Source organism: Acinonyx jubatus, chromosome A2 (assembly GCF_027475565.1).
Source record: "Acinonyx jubatus isolate Ajub_Pintada_27869175 chromosome A2, VMU_Ajub_asm_v1.0, whole genome shotgun sequence".
Classification (NCBI taxonomy): domain Eukaryota; kingdom Metazoa; phylum Chordata; class Mammalia; order Carnivora; family Felidae; genus Acinonyx; species Acinonyx jubatus.
Genome location: NC_069383.1, coordinates 113,410,890 through 113,431,859, shown reverse-complemented (window position 1 = coordinate 113,431,859; position 20,970 = coordinate 113,410,890). Strand labels below are relative to the sequence as shown.

The 20,970-nt window shown below is 44.6% G+C and overlaps 2 protein-coding genes across 4 annotated transcripts in view; one reads left to right on the top strand and one right to left on the bottom strand.

Annotated features, from left to right (window-relative positions):
• The window catches only part of SYN2 (synapsin II), a 195,761-nt gene that overhangs the window by 140,081 nt on the left and 34,710 nt on the right, over positions 1 to 20,970 (top strand). The window contains exons 2-5 of the mRNA XM_027042666.2: positions 3,792 to 3,849; positions 5,142 to 5,233; positions 7,427 to 7,583; positions 11,864 to 11,953. Coding sequence (XP_026898467.1) covers positions 3,792 to 3,849; positions 5,142 to 5,233; positions 7,427 to 7,583; positions 11,864 to 11,953 — 397 coding nt within the window. The remainder of the gene's footprint in view (positions 1 to 3,791; positions 3,850 to 5,141; positions 5,234 to 7,426; positions 7,584 to 11,863; positions 11,954 to 20,970) is intronic.
• Positions 440 to 20,507, bottom strand: TIMP4 (TIMP metallopeptidase inhibitor 4). 3 transcript variants are annotated; one of them, XR_003415072.2, is made up of 6 exons: positions 19,804 to 20,495; positions 18,521 to 18,618; positions 17,990 to 18,104; positions 15,247 to 15,371; positions 10,106 to 14,375; positions 5,030 to 9,930 (listed from the first exon to the last, which is right to left on the bottom strand). XR_003415072.2 is itself a non-coding variant. In XM_053218937.1 (5 exons), exons 1-5 carry the CDS (start codon positions 19,940 to 19,942, stop codon positions 4,058 to 4,060), a joined length of 693 nt encoding a protein of 230 aa, XP_053074912.1. In that variant the 5' UTR covers positions 19,943 to 20,507; the 3' UTR covers positions 440 to 4,057. The 3 variants fall into 3 exon arrangements, 2 of the variants coding, with proteins under 2 accessions (XP_053074912.1, XP_014930136.1); XM_053218937.1 differs by lacking the exons at positions 5,030 to 9,930; positions 10,106 to 14,375 and adding an exon at positions 440 to 4,273 and having other exon boundaries at positions 19,804 to 20,507; XM_015074650.3 differs by having other exon boundaries at positions 5,030 to 14,375.

The following is a 20,970-nucleotide window of genomic DNA, read 5'->3' as shown; positions in this document are numbered from 1 at the left end:
AAGGGAACTAAGGGAGGTGAAGTAACTTTCCCAAACTTTCAAACACTGAGGAGAGTGGTGTATTTTTCTTGGGGCATCAGGGGAGGGTGGGGAGGACAGTGTGACAATGTCAGTAAAAACTGTAACTCTGTATGTTCCTTGCACCAGCAGTTCTGCAATAAATTGTTTATCCTTCTAATGTACAACATGGTGACTATAGTTAATAAAATTGTATAGTGTACTTGAAGTTTTCTAAGAGATTAAATCTTAAGTGTCCTCACCACACACACAAAATGGTAACTGTGTGAGGTGATAGACATGTAATGTGGTAATCCCAATTCACAAAGTATGGGTATATTAAATCATGATATACACTAAATGTATACAATTTTATTTGTCAATTCTACCTCAGTACAGCTAGGAAAAATAAGTTCTTTATCCTATGGATAGATTCTCTCTCTTTTTTTTTAATGTTTATTTATTTATTTTGAGACAGAGCAAGGGAAGGGGAGAGAAAGAATTCCAAGCAGGCTCTGCACTGTCAGCACAGAGCCTGAGGCAGAGCTCAATCTCAGGAACCCATGAGATCATGACCTGAGCCAAAATCAAGAGGCAAATGCTTAACCAGCTGAGCCACCCAGGTGCCCCTCTATGAATATATTCTTAAATGTTAGCCATTATAGCACTGTTTATAATGTCAAAAATAACCCCAAACTGGAAATCTAAACACTCACCAATATATATTGGTGAAATTTACTGTATGACTTTCAAATAGAATTTCTTGCAACTATTAGAAAGAGGTCCATCAGTATGTGCTGAAAGCATATCACTAAGATGTTTTATCAAGTGCAATAAAAATCAAGATTCAAAAAAGAAGAGTTTATGTAGCATGATACTATATGTATGTATGAAGCATATATGTATGCAGATAACATACACACATTTTCCCCACACTGGAAGGATGCTTGCAACTGGTAATGAGGATTATGTGTGATGAAAAAGGAATGGGAAAGGAGAAACTTATTTTTTATCTTATTCTTTTATGTGCTTTTGAAGGTAGATTTTGGTTGATTTCACCACATGACATACCTTTTTTGTTGTTGTTTAATTTAAGCCACTTAACTAAGGTCACAGAGCCAGGAAAGGTTAAGGCTAGGATTTCAGAGCATTGTGATTCACAGCTTCTCCGGATTCTAACACACTGCCTCCTAACAGTGCTCTCTTAATATTAGCAGGTACTTCTGTCACTTCTGTCACTTGCTTGTAAGTTACAAGCAAGATTCTTCATAAAAATATCTGGAACCAAAATTTCCAAGGGCCAGAGCTGGGAGAATGTGCTCATTCTCCAGAAAACGTCTCTGCCCCATCCACTTGCTGTCTCAGCTTCTTTTTTATAAGATTGGCTCAGCCAAGAGAGGTCAGTGACCCAGAGCCAGGAAACACAGACCAAGATTTTCAACAGGACAAATTACCTTAAGGAAAAAGCATTAAGATCATTGGAGAGGTGGGGCTGGGGAGAAGGCATGAAAACAGTATCGTTAGCTGACTTGGTCACTGGGCAGGTGCAGGAAGTGGCAGATAAACCCAGCCAGAATCTATAAATATACTTCAGTATCAGTGTTTAAAACTCACAAAATAAGCAAGTGCAAGTGAATTAAAATACTTGGTGACACGTAAGCACCTAGATGTAAACTCTTAGTTCTAGGCTTAACCCCTATGAACTTTTCTGTGGTTTGGGCATATTATTTAACTGCTCTGGGTTTCAATTTCCCCATCAGTCAGATGGACAGCACTATCTGCCCTGGCTGCCTCACTAAGTTGTAAGGGACAAATAAGGCAAGGAATGTGCTTTGAAAGTGCAAGGTATCATACTGAATGAGAGGTTATTGTTAATGGCTCTGAGACTTACCTCACAGAACAAGAGCTATTTTGAGACAGGAAGATAGAAGGAAGCATCAGAAAAGCATTGCTGATAACAAGGTAGACACACCTCATCAACACAAGAAAGGAACCTCTAGGGTCATTTACTCCATTTCTCCTTTTTATAGTCATGGAAAAGATCTCCAGAGTCAAAAATCTACACAGCAGTGATAGTGCCACTATAGACTATCATTTAAATTCATAAATAAGATGGAACTGTAGCCAAGGAGACAGGATAGGGTACAGGCCCCTTGCTGGAGGGGCTTACAGACCTATGGATGTTGAACAGGGTTCTGTAAGCAAGCTGATGAAGCTCACTAAGGTATTGGAACAAAGGTTGGGGGGATAGGCTTCAGTGATCCAGCTCCAGGATGGCTGAGTACCTCTGGGGAGCAATTTAAGGGTGGCCAGGGACTTAGGACAAATGATAACTTCCTAGAACGGACTGTTCCAGAATCCAGAGAGGAAAGGAAATATCTTGGCCTCGTCCTGGGTAGTTCACAGGAACCAGGGTAGGAAGTATTTGTAGTGGAAATAGTGCTCACAACATCAAGTCCTTTTGAGCGGAAGAAGGAAAATAGGGAAAAAACATGCAATGTAGCACAAATGACGAGTCAGTTTTTGTAATGGTGGGAGTGAAGATGGAGAGAATGAATCAGCAGAGGGAGACAGTACTATACAGTCCCAAGGGCACTGAACCCACACGTGGGTGTGAATACTGACTGGCTCTGTCACTAACTTGCCATGTGACCTTGAATATGCCATTTTCCTCCTCTGAGTCTTGGTTTCCTCATCTCAGAAATGAATACCTTTCTGTCTCATAAGTTGTTATGAGGATTAAGAGAGATCTTCTTGAAAGCAATGTACATACAGTTCCTGGAACATGATGTCTAATAAATGTTAATTTATCCCTTTATTTTGGAGAGGGACTTCTAGAAACCCACCAGTGAAATATGCTAATTTGAAATTTCAAGCACTGGGAAAGTGGGACCAACCCAGCTAACAGGTATAGTGTGGAAAGGCCCTTTTCCCATATGGAGAAGTAGCCTAAATGGACAGATAAAATCTTATGGGGGTGAGGATGGGGAGTTAAGAGCAAAGTAGGAATGGATAGAAATATAAACATAAACACAGTCCACTTATGAGGGGCTCTGAAGACACTGATGCATTAATATGACGTTCCTCTAGATCCATGACAAGATAGGAAGATAATAATTACTATATAACTCAGCCTGACTAATTTTCTTGACTGAAATTCAGAAATACAAGATAGGTTTTGTGTTCAATTATAGCAGCATTCCTCAGCCTCTTCCCTTTTAAAATTTATTTTCTGGTATAATTAACTCTGTCATTCATTGATTGTCCTTTAATCCTTATTTTGTTGGTTATATTTGCCTTTTAAATTATTAATTGCCTCAAATCCTTTTTGGAAGTATGGGTATGAAGGGGTAAAATGATAACAGTTTCTTTAAAAACTCCAAGGGCAGAGCCCAAGTAGAAAATCAGAGTGACTTGTGGGATAGAGGAAGATAAGCAAAGTATATGTGTAAGACTGACCTGCTCTTTACGAGGAATAACATTAGGGGAATCCCTACTTCTAGACTTCTTTTGTAGCCCAAAGACCAAGGATGTTATCATAAAAATTGCAAAATCTAGGAGTGAAAAAGTGCTTTGGATTATTTTATGTGTAGGCAAGCTGAGCATAAAGGAGAGGAAGTGGTTTGTTTGCTTGAGGCTGTCTCATGATGATCCAGTAGCTGAGTTATAGGGTCCAACCCTCTCATTCTGGGGTTCTCTCTACTATGGTCCTCTTCTTTATGATCATGAATTCCTGATCTCAAACACTTCTATGATACTAATTTGTGTGGGTTTTTTTTTTCCCCTTTTTCCAGGGCCAAGTGCTTCCGGGGCAAAAAAGTCCTTGGAGATTATGATATCAAAGTGGAACAGGTAATCACCCTGAAGCCCAGAGTTACATCTGCATCATCATTATTCTTTCTTGACATCCCACAGTGAACCATCTAGTTCTTCAGAGTAGAGTTCAGTGTCTGTCACTGGATTCTAGGCTCTCCATCTCCTTCCCTCACCCCTCTCCCTGGGGATTTTCTGCCTATGAGATATGGTTATGAAGGCTGCATTTCAACTTCCTGACTTTCTTTCATGGTGCTGGTGTCTGTAAAGAAGCGAGGAGTGTGGCTCTTAGGGACTTCTTGCAGTACACAGTTCTCAGGCTGAGGAAAACCTTAGGGGAATGTCTTCCTGGGACACCGGCCATACCTCCGTATTGTTGGTTGCATGATTTTCCTGGGTTGGCACATATCTGGCATTCAGTTGTGCAGCCTCCAGTGGTGCCTATTCTGGGTGTGAGGCTACACTGCAGAGAGAATTTCAAAAGAACACCTTGTTTGTAATGTAGTAAAGTCCTGAAATCACCCCCCCCCCTTTTTTTAATCTTCCTCTACCCTTTGCATTGTAATAGATAGAGATAATTAAGTCCATTTGGGTGGAGAAGGGGTGTCCAGTTGAAACAATGCATGTATTTTCTATGTAATAATAGAAGTTACTTGTCATTCCTTACACAGAGTGCTGTGATTTACAGAGTACTCTCCTATGCATTGTTGCATTCAGTTCTTAAAACAACTTGTTAGATAGGCAGGGTTGATTACAAATTATTCCCATTTTATAGATGAAAGAAACCCTCCCCGCCTCCCACCCCGAGAGGTGAAGTGACTTGCTTAAAGTCTTATGGAGCTAAATGGGGGCAGAGCAGAAGTAAAACCCGGTTGCCTAAACTAAAACCTGGTGTTTTTATGTTGAAACTGACAGAGGGCATGTTGCCTCAGTTTGTGTTCCTGCTCTGTAGAAAGTCAGCACAGGGGAGTCAGAACACCTGAGCTTTGCTCCAGTCTCTGCCAACACTAAGTTTTATTTTCCAGAAAAGTCACTTAACTGCTTCTTTGGTAAATAGGGAGAATTCTCTCTGTCCTTCTTGCCTCACAGAGTTGCTATGAGAGCTGGATGAGATCAGTTTGTGAAAATATTTGAAAACTGAATAAATGTTTAGGGGAAAAGCTGCTGCTGCTCTGGGGAGAACTTGGCAAAGGATTGTGATCTTATTTCCCTACCGTTATTTTTATTTATTTATTTTTATTTTTTTTTTTTACAATTTTAACTATAGTTAAAAAAAAACAAAACATGTAACATGTAATGTACCCTCTTAATCCCCTACTGTTATTTTCCAGGCGGAATTTTCAGAGCTCAACCTGGTGGCCCATGCAGATGGGACGTATGCTGTGGATATGCAGGTGCTCCGGAATGGCACAAAGGTTGTCCGGTAAGCTCCTTTCTGTCTTCAGGGTCACTGTCACAGTCTTCGGAGTTATTGTCTCTGGTTTGCAGAGGTGGTTTCAAAGTCAAGTGTTGGATTGAGAAGGCAGTGCTGTGTATATTGTACAGAAGTTAATGATGTGTGCTATGTACAAGTAGTAGAGGAAGGCGGAGAAAACTAAGGCAGAGCTCTTAGTCCATTGATAGAGAAAGGACTCAGGACTCATTTAGACGTAACTAGAGTCCTATTAGGGGAGTTCTAGACCCCAGCACCCCTTCCACCAGTGTGATTTTGTGCTTTTATATTTTCCCTGGAAAATAGGATTCCTTCGCTTAAAAAAAGGTTTGAAAACCTCTGATCTAGTTCAGCCTTCTATTTTGCATTGATTTTCTTCAATTTACTCAGTGAGTTGCTGGCAGAACATTGTGTTTCTCTATTCTCTTAACCCCTAGCCCTGTATTCTTTCAACCCCCATCCCTGTATTCTTTCTATATTCCTTAGTCCTGGGAATTCATAAGTCTGATAGGAAAGTCTAGGTTGGAAGGGACATTGTGGATGGAAGAAAATTTGCAGTTAACAGGACACTCACATGCCAGGTGGTGTGTTGGATCATATCACTTATAGATGTGATCAAATCTAATACAACAATTCTGTTAGGGGAGGTAATGAGAATTCCAGATCGGGAAAAATGGTTCCCACAGTGTCATTCTTCCGAGGGGTCCAGCATGGCATCAGGTTTTTAGACTTCAGAATCTTGCTCCAGGAAGAATCTTCACTTTATCCTCTTCCCTACCTCCATCTGCAGCATCCTGACACTGAGGTCTCCAGTGTCCAACAGGAACTGGCTCAGTGACAAGGAAGGCAAAACTCAGGTGTCGGGAACTTAACAACAGGGAAATGTAAACTCCTCCATCCTGGAGACTGAGGAGGACAGTAAAAGAGATGTCCGTTCAGGTAGGGAGTGAGCTCAAGAAAACGATGGGCTCCTCCAGCTGCAGGTAGAATGAGTCATAGGGATGCATGCACAGAAGCAGGTGGTGACAGAAAAGTCCATAGTGGGTGTCAGGAGGGATCTGGCAAGAATAAGGCAGGCCCTTCCAGGTACGAGTGTAGGAACTTGAGAGCTGGCCTGTGTAGGAAGTCTGCAGCTCAGTTCCTATAACTGATATGTAAGTTTTGATCTCAGGCATATAGGCTGGAGCCAGTTTCCCAGAACTTGGGCACAAGGAAGTCAGAACAGCTCTAGCACATGCCATACTGACTTGATGCTAAGTCCCTTGCATGACTGAGGAGGGCTTCTTCCAACCCCACATTAAAAAGACTGGTCTTTGAGGCCAGGTGGTACTGGAGCTGCAGATCAGGGTTGTATGGGTGGCCTGGGCAGAGAACCAGGTAGGTCACTGCATACGGTATGAAACTGGCAAGCTCTAGAGCCTTGAGGGTAGATGCTGCCACAGAACTGACTCTCTGGAAAGATGGGGTTCCTCTGGAGTCAGGGCATGAAGATGGAGCAGCTGAGGCAAGGAGCTTTGCTGGCTAGAGGGGAAACACAGGAAGCCTTCCCATGCATGGGAACATTCTGTACTCCTAGTGCTTCCTGTAGCCATTGCTCAACCTCAGTTCTTCGAGAAATATTTGCACCCCTCCCTAGCATACGCTTTGGAAGGATAACATCCGGAAGCTTGGCATCTGTTCTCAGTCAGCCTGAACCCTTACTCTCCTGGGGGCCTGATTACCTTTAAGCAGTTGGAAGAGGGCACTGAGATCAGGGATCTCCGTGGCAGGGTTGTGAAGTCAGCCACATATGTTGTCCTTAGAGTCTTCTGGGATCCTCTTGGAGCATGAAATCTGAAGTCACAAGGAACTTCTGCTCTCACATTTCCCCATATTCTTGTTCATTTAAGGTGTATGGGTCTGAAAGTACTTCTTCCCTCCTGAGGAATTTGTACCTTAGAAAAAGACAATGCTTAATCCAGAGGAATAAGGGAACTTCATACATCTGTTCCTTAAATTTCCTCTGAGAAGTACCATAATACCTCACTTCCTAGTCCATGAAAGGATAATAATAATAAAATGAGGGGCTTACACCAGGTGGCCCTGAATATCCCTTTTCTATCTAGGGCTTTGGAAATAGGAGATGAGATGATGTGTGACCTGAGATGCTGGTTGATGGGAAACTTGCCTCTACATTTTTACCAGGTCCTTCCGGCCGGACTTTGTGCTTATCCGGCAGCATGCATTTGGCATGGCAGAGAATGAGGACTTCCGCCACCTGATTATTGGCATGCAGTATGCAGGCCTCCCCAGCATCAACTCACTGGAATCCATTTACAACTTCTGTGACAAGCCATGGGTGGTGAGTGAGATCCCCTTCTCCCCAGATCCTGTAGCTCCCAGTCCCCCAGGGGGGACCACTGATAATCAAGGCACATTAGGCAAAGCTGTGAGGATATGGGAGGAGCTTCAAATGGGACAAGGGGTAGGGTAGGCTCTCACAATAAAACATTATCATCATGGGCTGGGCTGCCTTTGCTGCAGAGTGGACCTTTGGTCTCACAACAAAGCCACACAAAGCTTCTATAAAGAAATCTTTACAAGTCGGTAGGCTGTGCCCTCAGCCATAAGATGCAACAATAAAAATACCTGTTTCTTGGCTCTGAAGGGCTATTGGAAAGGCCTGAGGCTGTGGGGACCCAGCTCCTATAACTGCTGCTCCAGCCTGCCCTCTTAGAAGGAAACACCTGCCCCTAATCACATCCTCTTCCTCTTGTTTTTCAAAAATCATTTCAGCTATCACACACTGACTTTCCAAGGGTGCAAGCTGCACACACTGTGAAGTTCTCCGACCCCAAGCCTCTCCACCACCCAGGGAGTTGGAGGGGGTGTTTTTTAACCAGGTGGAGCCATCACCTCTGCTCTTGACCTCTTCCTCACACCTGAATTCACAATATTTCCTGTTCTCTTACAAACCCAGGAGACCTGACAATGTAAGAGAAAGACCAATGAATGAGGAGTCAGAAGATCTGGGAGTTGCTGTGGTTGAGGAGGGCAGGTTGGGTTCCTGGTTACCAGTCATTCAGCCTTTCTCTTTGGATTGAGATACCTAAGAATCCCAGAGTTTTGCAGAAGCAGGCTAAAAGAATTATATGATTTGAATATGTTGCTAATCACAGAAGATCATATTTGAGGCCTTCAAGTTTCTTCTCTGGGGACCCCCCTTTTCTCCTCAGTCACACAACCTTCCCTACTGCAAATAAGCCCTAATCCTTTCCTTCCCTACCTTTCCAATACCTGTTAGAATTTGGCTCCCTCCTAGCCACACAGGGTGATTCTGCTATTATTAGTTTTTTTCTTCTAACTAAACCTCTCTGTGCCTGGTTTCTTTGTCTGTAAAGTAGGAATAATAGCAGTGACTGTCACCAGTTTGTCAGCCTGGTTGTTACTGTCCCCTAGTATTTGGGATCCCTTAAAGAAACTAGTCCTCTGCTTTATGTTCCAAAACTATGCCAGAGGCCAGGGTGGGAGGATCAGGGAGCCTGTGCCTAGGGCTTTGCCCCTCCTGGGATCTGGGATCTGGTGAGGGTTCACATTCTCACCCATTCATAATCCCAGCACATTGCCTTTGGCATCACATGAGAACTGCAAGGCTCCCTGGCCAGACACCAAGTTCTCCCTTCATTTTCATTAGGCAGCTGCCACACTAATGACATTTTATATATTGTTCTTTGCCTGTTAATAGGAGTGAACAAATTTGGTGACTGTGAAGGGAAGGTCCCTCTGAAATGATGACTTTGGTTCATATTTTCTATATTTCTTTATTGCGTTGCGAACTCAGGCCGCTTTCAGTGTGAGGCTTCAGTTGGATTGTCAAGGCTCTACCTTGCATCACCATGTCTCTGACCATATCTGCTATGGTCAAGAGACCTGCTTGGTCAAGGCAGGCACACTGGGATTTTGGAAACAGAAGTAGCCCTATCAATGAAGGTAGCATTCCAGAAGCCAGAATGCCACCATCCCATATTGCTGCAATTTTATCTAAAAATCCTATCACTCTATCTAAGTTTTTTAGAGACAGAAGCACGAGAGTTGAATTAAAGCATTTATTTCCAGAAGTGCTAAGGATAACTTACTAAATTCAGACTTATCTTGAAATCTCATTTCTTCCAAAAAATCTTTCCCAATTCTCTGAAGAAGTGGTAAAATGAACATTATCTTCCTATTCATTGCCAACATCACCCCCAGCACCTAAATCCATTGTCTATGCATAGAGGAAATAACCCTTATCAGATATTACATTTGTTTAATTGGTAACTGTGTGCTTGTGACTTCATCTAAGTTTCCAAGGAGGCAGGGGTTAGATGCCAAACCCAGTACCTTGAGCAGACAGGGACTGCCAGAGATAAAGTGGAGGAGGGTGGGGTGAGCTCCCAGGGATCTAACTAGTGCCTGGGAACTGGCTGCCATTTTAGTCTTGCTGTCCCAGGACTCTGGGATTCCGCCGTGGGCCTTCCTGGCATCGCTGTGGTGTCTGTGTAACTCTCCCACATGCTGGAAAGATAAAACCCCACATGCCTTGGTGCCATGCCAATGCGTGGGCTGCAGCAGGACAGAGGTTGTTAGGCAGAGCTGGCATTAGTTTGCTGGCAATGCTGGAGAGCGTTGGGAGCTCAGGAAGGTATCCAGAGGCAGAACAGGAGTCCAGCCTGGCCAAGGTGGGTAGACAGGACTTAAAGGTCAGATGGGGTGATGGAGAGAATCAGAGAAGGCAGGAAAAGTCTGAGGGGTTGGTCTTGACAGTCAAAGCAAGTTGACAAACCAAAGAATGGCAAGGACAGCAGGGTATACAGTGGAGAATGCAGTGGGCAGGAAGAGACCTACCTGGGTGCTGTCCCAACTCCAGGTATCATCTGGGGGCCTATGCTTTCCTTTGCTTCTCTAGCCTCAGTCTCTTCATGTGTAAAATGAGATGTCTGGTCCAGAGACTCTGTGAAGTGTCTTTCAATAATAAAATCTTGGGGGCCTGAGAGTCCCTGACTCATAGTTTCAGTCCTGGAGGACTTCAAGATCCAGAGTCACTAGCCGTGTCACAAAGGGGAATGACCCAGAAATTCCAACATTTTCCAGCATTTCAAAAATAATAGGAAAATTCTGTCTTTGCCAACAAAAGAACCACAACATATGATCACTTAAACTGCAGTTTGATGATGGAGTTTGGGAGGAAATATAATAAAATGATATTCCTTTATGGTAAAAAGTTTGAAGAACTGATCAAATTCATTCCTTTCATTTTATATATGAAGAAAATGAGGCCTGGAAAGGAGAAATCATTTGTTCAAGGGCACCCAGCAAGTTCAAGGCAGAACAAGAACCAGAAGACTCCAGTTTTCTAAAATCCCTGTTCTGAGCTTTTACTCCTCCCCTCATTCCCCTCTCCCCCCTCCCCACCATCCTCACTAGCTCATACACCAACATCCCTTATACAGAATAGGACCTGAGCTTTTGAAAGATGTTCTAGCTTTTCTTTCTCTGATAAATGGAAGGCACGTTTGATCTGGCAACTTTTCCTTCTAGCAGTTCCAGGTATCAGTGGCTTAGAGTATAAACTAACCTAGTAGCACTAGAGGGAAGATGCTGGATTACCCCTACTGCCAGTGCACTGGGGATAGGTGTGTGGGTAGGGTGTATGAATGGATGGAGCAGAAAAGTCCTGTGTGTTTCCTGTGGGAAGAGCATGGTCTTTGCAGAGTATAAAAGGTAGCTACGTGAAAGAGTAGGAAGAGTTATATATTAGGAATAAAGGAGCCTTGGTTATGAATCCAGCTTAAGTATTATGTGACTTTGGGCAAGTGACCTCACTGGGCTTCAGTTTCTTCCTTATAAACTGTGGGAGCAAGGTGCTCCAGGAGGTGCTAGATGTTTGCCAAAGGCTTTTCAACCCTCACATTGTAAGTATGTGTATCTCACCTCTTCTTCATAGAGTTATTTTGGTTTCTCATAGGTAAAGGGTCCAGTGAGTTGAGTTCTTAGATGAATAGGAAGTCCTGGAGAGACTGGGTCTGTCTATCCTGCATACCATGAGCATCAAAATCTTCCTAAAGAGCAGCTTTATTCATAACCTGCTGCTTAAATTCTTATGACTCCATACTGCCTGCAGAAAAAAGCTACCATTCCTTTCCTAGCATTTGAACTTTCAAGACTTGGCCCCATGTTACCTACCCAGCTTTATCACTTGCCATCTCTGGAGTGTTTTAGAGTTAGAGACCCAAATTTCAATCCCAGCTTCATCTCTTTGCAGCTCTGTGACTTTAGGCAACTTTTCTACTTTCTCTGAGCCTCATACGTAAAATGAAGAGGATAAAATACCTAGTTCATCAATTTGGTATGAGGACTGAATATCATTAAAATTGTATAATTATAAAATTCATTCGGTAATGAATGTTACTTCATTCTCTCTCCCTTCCCCAACTAATGCATATGTTCCCTAAAAATAAGAATTGTGCACCTCTTTTATATCCTCAGAGTGTTTTGCACAAAGCCCCCAACAGAGCAAATACTCAATAAATGTTTGTTATATAGATTGATGTTTGTCTGTTCCAGTTGTCTAGATAAGCTGAAACATTTGCTTCTCTTTTGCAGTTTGCCCAGCTGGTCGCCATCTACAAGACATTGGGAGGAGAAAAGTTCCCACTCATTGAGCAGACATACTACCCCAACCATAAAGAGATGGTAGGTGATTGAGTGGGGACTCTAGTCCCTCTGCTGTTTACATTCTGAGCTTAGCCTCATGGTGATTATGGGGCTCAAAAGAGGGCCTCAGCATTTTCAAAAGACACTCTGTTGGGGTTGAACTGTGGACCTGCTTTGTGGGGCTAGAGCAGCTGAATTTTAGCTGATAACCCCTTGTCTCCAAGGGGTTATTGGAGACTGAATAGTGAAGAGCAGAAACAAGGGCATTTTATCAAGCTGAGAAAGTAACAAACCTATGGATCAGCAATCAGAAGATCCCACTGTTTTGGGTTCTAGCTCTGGCCCTGCCACAGGTCACTGGACTAGTTAGATTCCCTGTATGTCAGTTTCCCACTCGGAATGTTAAATGCACATAATTATTCCTGACCAGGATATCTAATATAGTACTTACAAAATGTGAATGAAATTCTTTAAGTAATAGCCTTCTGGAAAAGTGTGAAGCACTCCTCAGATGTAAGGTATTGTTCCTATTATTTTTCACCAGGCCCTTCCCTTGGCTTCCTCAAGATTACAGTCAGACTGGATTAACACTATGCCTTCTCTGAGGCCATACTAGGATATCAGAAGGAGCAGAGAGATGGTTTGGTTGGCTGGGACAGAGGCTATTGCTAATGTTTGTCCTTCATGACAACTTCTAGCTCCAGTTTAACTCCCTTCTTTCTCTCTGTCCCCACATCCTCTGCCCCAGGGTTGCATGGTCTGTTGGTGATCCTGCTTAACCCACCAATGAAGACTTACTGCCATAGCATTCCAGTATTGTACTCTGGGACAGAGATCATGTTTATTTCCCCTCCCACTCCCTACTCCAAAAGGGATCTCCATTTGAACCATTTCTGTGAATTATCTGGCGTATTGTGCACGGGCCAAACCACACATAAAAGATGAATAGCATCCTTGAGCCTTGAAAAGAACTACCTTCTTCATTTTTGCCAGGGCAAGGCTCTGGAACTTTAAGCCCTCATCCTTAATAAATTCTTGAGATGAGCATAAGGGCTTTCCCTTTCAGGGCAAGCCAGGAAGCCTTGCACAGTCTAAGGAACCCTAAGGGGTCTGTGCCTTGGAGTTCTCAGGGACTCTAATACACAGTGGTGAGGGGACTGAGCTGAGGAGCAGACAGGGAACAAAGCTGGCTTTTTCCTGCCATAACGCCTAGCAGGGCTGATCACTGAAAACAGTTGTAAGAGTTGCAAAGTATGTTCCCATCTTTTTCCCCCAAGGGCCCTTGTGTTATTTCTCTCCTGTCCTCTATCCTGAAATTTTCCCTCAAGAGAGGACCTCCTAAGATCTCTCTGAGGTGTTAAGAGCTAAAGAGGAATTTCATCTCTACAAGAGAAAGGCTTTTTTTTTTTTGGCTTAAAAAAATTCTGAATTAGGAATGAAAACATTAGTAATTGAGTAGAGAAGGACTTTCTAAAAGAAACAGGAGAAGCTTTATGCACATCAGTTGAAGGCATTAAGGATAATTAACCTGGAGAGGTAATACCTAAGTCTATTCTTGTCCACAGAGGTATGCTAACTGGGCCAGATCCTCTGCCAGGAATGACGTAGAGGGGAATTACAGCATGTGGAGGAAGGTTAGGCCACTGCAGGTCTCCCCCTGAATGACTCTGCACCCCTCAAGTCTCTCCCCCAAACAGATGAAAGTATATGAGAGGATTAGGATGAGTGGGATATGAGTAGAGGACATACAGCCATAGTGTATTGTTCTTTTCACTCCTCCAAATCAGCTTGTTTCTGATTCTGTCAGCCCACCTTCTGGTATTGTACATCACAAGGCCACATCATCTCATATGTATAATAATCACCATTTCTCCCTTATCAGATCAGTTACAGTAAGAGAAAACACATTCTCCCAGGGAGAAAAGTGAATAGTTCTGGCTATAGAAAACAAACTAGCCAGAATCAAAACTTCAGTAGCAGGGCTTAGCTAGACTGAAAGGGTTTGGAAAGCAGGGGAGATCGGCTAAAGGCAGGCTAGAAAAGTCAAGTGACTTTTCCTGGCCTTTGACAGGTTCTGGGATGGTGTTTGGATACAAGTTGTAATAAGCCCCATCCCTGCCCTAACACTAGCCACATCATCTACTTGGTACTTCCCATTGGCTGGCAGTGATGAGACAGGTGGTGACGGCCAGAGCTCCACAGGGAAGGAGAACTGGCTTAGGCTTCAGGACTCTTGAAGGAAAGTGGTGGTCATTGGCCCATACTAGGGCTGGATGATGTCAACAAACTCCTTCCTGAGGGGCAGGCGGCCCTGGTACCAGCTGCAGGTGCCATCGACATGCTTCATGCAGATATAATGCTGGGCCTGGTACCCATAGAGCTTCCGTTCCAACAGCCAGTCTGTCCAGAGGCACTCATTGGGGGCGGAGATGGTACAGGGCACTGTATAGCAGGTGGTAATCTAGGGTCATACCACATAACATCAATGTGAGTAGAGCGTCCTTTTTCCATTATTGCCTTTCAGACTCCTACATTATCTGTACAACCCAGCTCAAATGCCCCTGACTTATAAAGCTTTTCCTAGTCCCCTAATCCCCTTCCTCCTGAGCTCCCCATCCCTTATGCTCCTAATATATAGCATTGCCTGTCTGGCTTTTTTTTTTTTAATCTTTATTTTTGAGAGAAAGAGAGAGCACAAGTTGGGGAGAAACAGAGAGAGAGGGAGACACAGAATCCAAAGCAGGCTCCAGGCTCCGAGCTGTCAGCACAGAACCCAATGCGGGGCTCGAACTCATGAGCTATGAGGTCATGACCTGAGCTGAAGTTGGATGCTTAACCGACTGAGCCACCCAGGCAGGCGCCCTAGCATTTCCTGTCTAATGATGTTTCTGGAGTCAGACAGGCCTAACAGTCTTTACCACTGACCTTGAGCAAATCACTTCACTTCTTAAAGCATTAATTTCTTCACCTTAAAATGGAAATCTTAATTCTTCATAAATTTGTTATAAAGACTAAATTGAACATTTTAAATAAATAGACTATTATAAATCCTGGCAAAAGTAGACTTTCATTAAATGATAGCTATATTATCTCAAACTTTATATGATGGCTACCTTCCTAGCCAAAATGTAAGTACTTTGAGATCATGGACTATGGACCATCTTGCTTTCCCATCCCCAACTTCATACAGTGACTGATCCATGGCAGATTTCAAATATAGTATGGTAAGTGAATAAATGCATACACAAAGGAAGGAATACATGAAGAGTGAGACTGCAAGGCTCAGACCACCCCCCATCCCCAAAAGACCTTGGAAATGGACATTCCCTTACTTGGCAGCCACAGTTCAGATGGTAGTGGTGATTCAGACTTTCTCTCTGCAAAAAGGACAGGTTCTCCCAAGGTTCGATGTAGTTACACAGATGGATGAAGACTTTTCCATCACTGAGGATCTGACCTTCAAGGGGAATGGAGGAAAACCTAGCATGAGGAATCTATTCATGGAGACCAGGAGCCCAGGTCCTCAAAGATACTGTCATTGCAGACTCTTCAATGGCTTTTTGATGGCAGTGTTGACTTGGGACTCAATGAAAGAACCAAAAAAAACTCTATAATTTTTACATCGAAGATATTAGCAGACTATGTTTGTATGAGAGAGAGTTGTGGGATGAAGACTTTTTCCTTAGCATGGTACAGAGAGAAAAACATGGGCTTTAAGGTCAGACGCTTGATGTAAACCCCTTCTTTTCTCTCATTTAGAGCTATGACCTTAAGAAAGTCATATAACTTCTCAGCTGGAACATGAAAGTAATAATTTGTTGTCAAGATTAAATGAGAGAATATCTGTAAAGTTCCCAGCACAGCTTGGGTCCACAGAAGGTTCCATAAATAATAGGTCCCTTCCTCTTTCCAACCCTTCCCAATAACTACACAACCTAATCTCCTGCCCTGTTGAAGCTTTTCTTGGTGAGTCTTTCTCCTTCCCCATAGGAAAATTCCCCCTCTTTACTTATCAAATTTTTTCCTATTTTCCAAAGACTGTTTTCAGTACCACCTCATCCTCCTAGCCATCTCTGGCCACGCTCACTCACACCTCTCTTAGAACTTCAGTCATTCATTTACTCACTGAGCAACTACTATGACGTGGTACTAGAAATACAGAAATAAATATGACAGAATCTCTGCCCCCAAGGAGCTTAATAAGCAGTAGGGCAGACAGATAAGTAGGTAAAAATTACACTGCTGTGTGATTATATACAAGATACAGTACAAGAATGAAACAAAGCATAATTATCTCTGTCTGTGGAAGGAGATGGGGACAAGGAAGGTGTCTCAGAGGAGATGATGCTTCTGTGGGGCCTTGAAGGGATGGATAGAAGTTCACTTGCAAGACACATAAGGGAAAGGACTTCTGGACATTGGGACTACACTGTGCAGGGTGGTGGGGTGCAGCCCAGAAGAACACCTTCTGCAACTACAAGTAGTTTAGTTCAGCTCTGGGGGGAAATGAGGGTCTGGGAACTGTCACTCACACACGGCAGGAGACAAAGCTGGAGAGGTCGGCGTGTTCTGATCATAAGGGCTTTCAACATTAGGCAAAAGAGCTTCTGCTTTCTCCTGAAGAGCTTAGGTACCACTGATGATTCTTCAGCACACTTGTGGGTTTTTTTATCCCCACTCTCAGTTAGACCTGACATTTTTGAGAGAAGAGGGCATGTCTCCTCCCCTTGATGCACCACAGTGCCTGGCAGAGGCAGGGCACATGGAAGAAATGAGGTGGCCTCATCTGCTAGTCCTGGGACCTAAAGGGCTCAGTGGCATGCCCTGCCTCTGTCTCTCCCATCCAGAGGCCCCCAGATTAACACAATTCCACATCCTTAGATTTGGGGAGCCCCTACCAGTGTGGCCTCCAGAGGCTATGACTTCTCAAGAGCCAAGCCTGGACTGTGAACTCTTTGGGGACTGTGACCTATCACTGAGTCTTGGCCCTCCTGCCCAAGGCCTGGCAGCGAGTAGGTGGTCATTATTGCTGAATGGATGGACAGATAATGTAAAGTCCTCCTGTTCTCCCCAACTGCTGTGTTTTTCTTTTCCTTGCCTTCTTTTCAAATATTTTTCATCCTTTAGGGGAAAGATAGGTCCCACCAACAATTAGCTTCCCTAATTGTTTGCAACCACACAAATACCTATTTTCCTTGAACTCACAGCATAATTTAATATTGCATTCATTCACTTATGGAGTCATATTCTTGAGTGGTTCCTTGACTGTTATGTCCCAACCAATTGGATATGGAGACCTGCCTGGGCCCGAGTTCCTAGAGTTCATAACCATGTTAGATTCAAGGCTCCTGTTAAGACCTGTGATTTACTGTACCCCTAGAATATGGCCTGTGATGTGAGTTAGCCACAGAGGCACATTATGAGCCAAGAGCATGACCCAATATGGCTATCTAAAGTTACTGTAATAACTGTCATATGTGTGTTGGGGGGTGAGGCTGCACAAGCACAATCCTCGTTTACTCTGTGAAACCAAGACATCACCTGTAGTGCAGTGTCCAGTTTACGGTCCTGTGCTAGAGGAGGGACAGGCTATATCCCATTTGAGAAGGTGTCCAGGATAGGAAGGGGTGTTGGAACCACAGCCAGCAAGCCTGGAGCTAGAGTATTTGTATCCATGGTCCTCCAGCCTCTAAAGGATCATCATAGAGCAGAGGGCATAGCTGAACCCACAAAGGGCAGTTTCAAAGAGGCAGATTTTTGGCTCAAGGTGTCAAAAACCTTATACCAATTAAAACTGCTTAAAAATAGAACCAGCTGCCCTAGGCTGGGAGAGCAGTCTGTCCTTAAAATAGTGAAGCAGTAGCCAAGATCAGTGTAGTGAAGACTCTTGCATTGAAAGGAAGGTTAACACGGCTCCTCCCAACTCCGAGGCTGCCTCTTAGTAACACAACTCTGTTTTATGCCCAAGAAAATGCCACCTGGCTCAGCTTGCTGCCCAAGGACAGCCCTGACTCTTCCTTGGCTGCCTTCCTTAGGACAGAGACTGTTAGGGTTGCTTGTTGGTCTTTAACTTACCAGTCAAGAGATATTGCTTCTGGCTGTTAGCTTCTAGTTTTACACCACAGAGAGAGGAATCAAAAGGTGTATAGATATACTGAACATCCTTGACTTTCTCAAACCCTTTAAACATCTGAAAGGCAATTACCAAAAAAAAAAAAAAAAAAAAAAAAAAAAAAAAAAAAAAAAAAGCAGTATTGGGTCAGGGAGTATACTTTATATCTTAACAGGAAAAACCTCTCATTTCTCAATCTAAAAACATTAGGCAAAAGTCTAGTTCAGAATTTGGTAGCCCAGCTTCTCTCTTAAGAAAAATCTAAACCTTGGTTTATTCCAGTGAGAATACCTCCAGGATAGACAGCTGTAGGACTAGATGGACACTGAGGGTCTGTGGACCCTGCTCCCAACACATCAACCACTTCCACTCCAGCATCAATACCCCAGGATCAATGAGCCAGTTGCCTGACCTGCCAGCCCAACTCCCAGTAGACAGACCCCACTCCTCCCAGCAGCCCAAGGAGGTTAATGCCCTGTCCTGTCCCCATGTACCTTTATCTGTTTGATTTCATACCGGATCATTTTTTGAGTGTCAGTGGGGTCTGCACTGGCAGGAACTACCTTCTCACTGGAGATTTTGGCCCGTATGGCTGCATAAAAAGAGAAGAGAGGGGACCTTCAGCAACCTGTGGGAGCAGTCCACCTGGTATCTGAATGACCTGAGGCCCCTGGAGAATTTTATAAGGGAATTCTGGGTTTAGGTCTCATTGCGTTGTGAGGGGGACCATTTTGTGTAAGAGTGGGGGCCCAAAAACAATTCCTCTGCAGTTACTGAAAGTTCCAAACCCCTCAGGCCTGCTGGGTCCTACAATCTTTAGAGTTTACCTGCTAGTTTTGAGAGTCTAGTTTTCCATAGCCCAGATTGCAGTGGGTTGAAGGTAGGTGCCAGGGTAGAGGAGGGAGAAGATGCCCCTTGAGTTTGCAGTCTTCTACCTATGTAGCCTGAGGCCTCAACAGAGCCCACGCAGAGCTGACATTAGTAAATGTTTATTGAATTAATAAATATGTTCTGACCCTGCACAGTTTGTCTCTTGCCATGTGGGCATGAATCAAAAACTGGCTGTAAAGTTCTTCCTCTGTGCCTGGCCCAACGCTAGGTACTAGGTCTGTAAACATGATTAAGCATCACCTATCCTGCAGGACTCTTGGTTTAGTATAGAACACTTACAAAGAACAACAGCACAGCATGGTGGGAACACAAAAATGTAAGAGATACTGTGGTAGCACCAAGGAGTCCAAAAGTCTTCAGAGGAGAGATACCTGAGTAAGAACTTGAAGGATAAATGGGAGTTTGCCGGGAATTTAAGGGTGTGGGGGAAGGGCATTCCAGGCAGAGGAAAGAGAAAAAGGGCAAAAGGTGTGTCTTGGGGTTTGGGGGGCGGCCTGGAGACAACATCAGTTATAGGCTTGGAAACAGTGGATGTTTATAATGAAAGCCCAATCCCCTGGCTCCTGGCTCCCCTTCCCTGCATCCAGTAGTTCAGAATAATCACTGCATAGCTCTTGTCATTGTGCTTCAACGACACTCCATAATTTCAGTAGGCAGGGGTGAGGGGGTCGCTATAGGGGTCCCTTAGACTGTCTTTCATTTCCTTGCAACTTGCAAGGTTGCTATGGCACCAGCCCTGCCCCACCCATCAGCCCCAATAGGAGGCAACTGGTGCAGTATTTGATCTCCTCCCTCTCCCTGCAGACTACAGGTTTGCAGCTTGGCCCCATACCAACCCCACACAACCACCCCCCGCTGTGGACCTCACAGGCCTCCGGGGACTCACCGAGCGCTGAGTGGCAGACGTGCTGCTGGGGGTGCGCAGGGGCGCAGCTGCACGCCTCGCTCATCCCTGGCGGCCGCAGCAGTGCCAGCAGCCGCAGCAACAGCGCCCAGCTCGGCCCGGTCCGGGGGCTCCGGGGCATGACACCGCAAATCCCTGCTGAGCCTGTGGGGTCTGTCGGACCAAACAGGCCCTCCAGGGTTCATCCAGAACGCGTCGCGCCCCTTGCCCCAGGCTTTTTGAGGTGGACCTAGGGCCAATCCCGCCCGGATGGGCTCCTCCCTCCTTTGGCTGTAGGCCACCCACGGCTGCAGGACCCGCAGCCCTCCTGACTGGCAGGCTCAGTAAGATGAAGAGGGAAGCCAGGAGAGAGGCCCTTAGCCTCTATTTCCCTGCCTAAGCAATTAAGCCTTATAGAAGTAGAGGGAAGGCACTGGGAAAGGGGATGGTGTCAAGGCAGAAAGACAGAAAGCGCAACAAAGACAAATGCATGAGGGCAGAAAGACAGAGGGGCTGTGATTCAAGCTGAAGGAACAAGGGTGAGGAGAGCACAAACAGAAAGTGAGACAGGCAGAGTCAGAGAGAGGCAGACGGAATTACAACAGGCAAAAGAGACAGTGACAGAGAGGACGGACCCCTTGCTGAGCTGCACACTGGGAATGAGACAAGCTACTCAGGGCTTCTTTCAGCTGCAGGAAGTGTTTTCAATGCCCTATTTATGAGGCTCCAAAGCAACAGCAAACAGTAATGGAATAGGACAGAGAAAGTTGGGGTGTGTGTGTGTCTTGGCTCTGTCGGCTGGGGGGTGGGGCGAGATGTCAGAGAAAGCAGCCAGTGCTTTTAGAAACCTTTTCCCATGTCCAGAGCCTCAGACTCTGCAGATGGCTGAGGACAGTGCTCTTGGTGGGGGCTCAAAGCGCAGGGTATCCCAACACTCAGGGCAAACCTGGGACCTCAAAGTCCTCTCCAGACCGTAGGCCACACTGATTGCTATATTCTGTCATTACTCGCTGGAGAGACTGTGTCTTGTCATAGAAGGTGGAGCAGCTTAGAAAACAAAGAAGCAAGGTACATGGGGTCACTTCAACCAGAACCATGCCCTCTATGTTTGACAGAGCACAATGCTCCAAGTCTCCAAATAGAAAGAGATACATGAGATTATTGCAGGAT

Bases quoted from the DNA above. Each gene is read 5' to 3' on its own strand.
- TIMP4 (XM_053218937.1), bottom strand. From the start codon at position 19,942: ATGCCCCGGAGCCCCCGGACCGGGCCGAGCTGGGCGCTGTTGCTGCGG. The intron at 18,105-18,520 runs GTACATGGGGAC...ATTGCCTTTCAG, and splicing joins ATGAAATCAAACAGATAAAG to ATGTTTAAAGGGTTTGAGAA. The intron at 15,372-17,989 runs GTAAGTTAAAGA...TTCCCCTTGAAG, and splicing joins GAAGCAATATCTCTTGACTG to GTCAGATCCTCAGTGATGGA.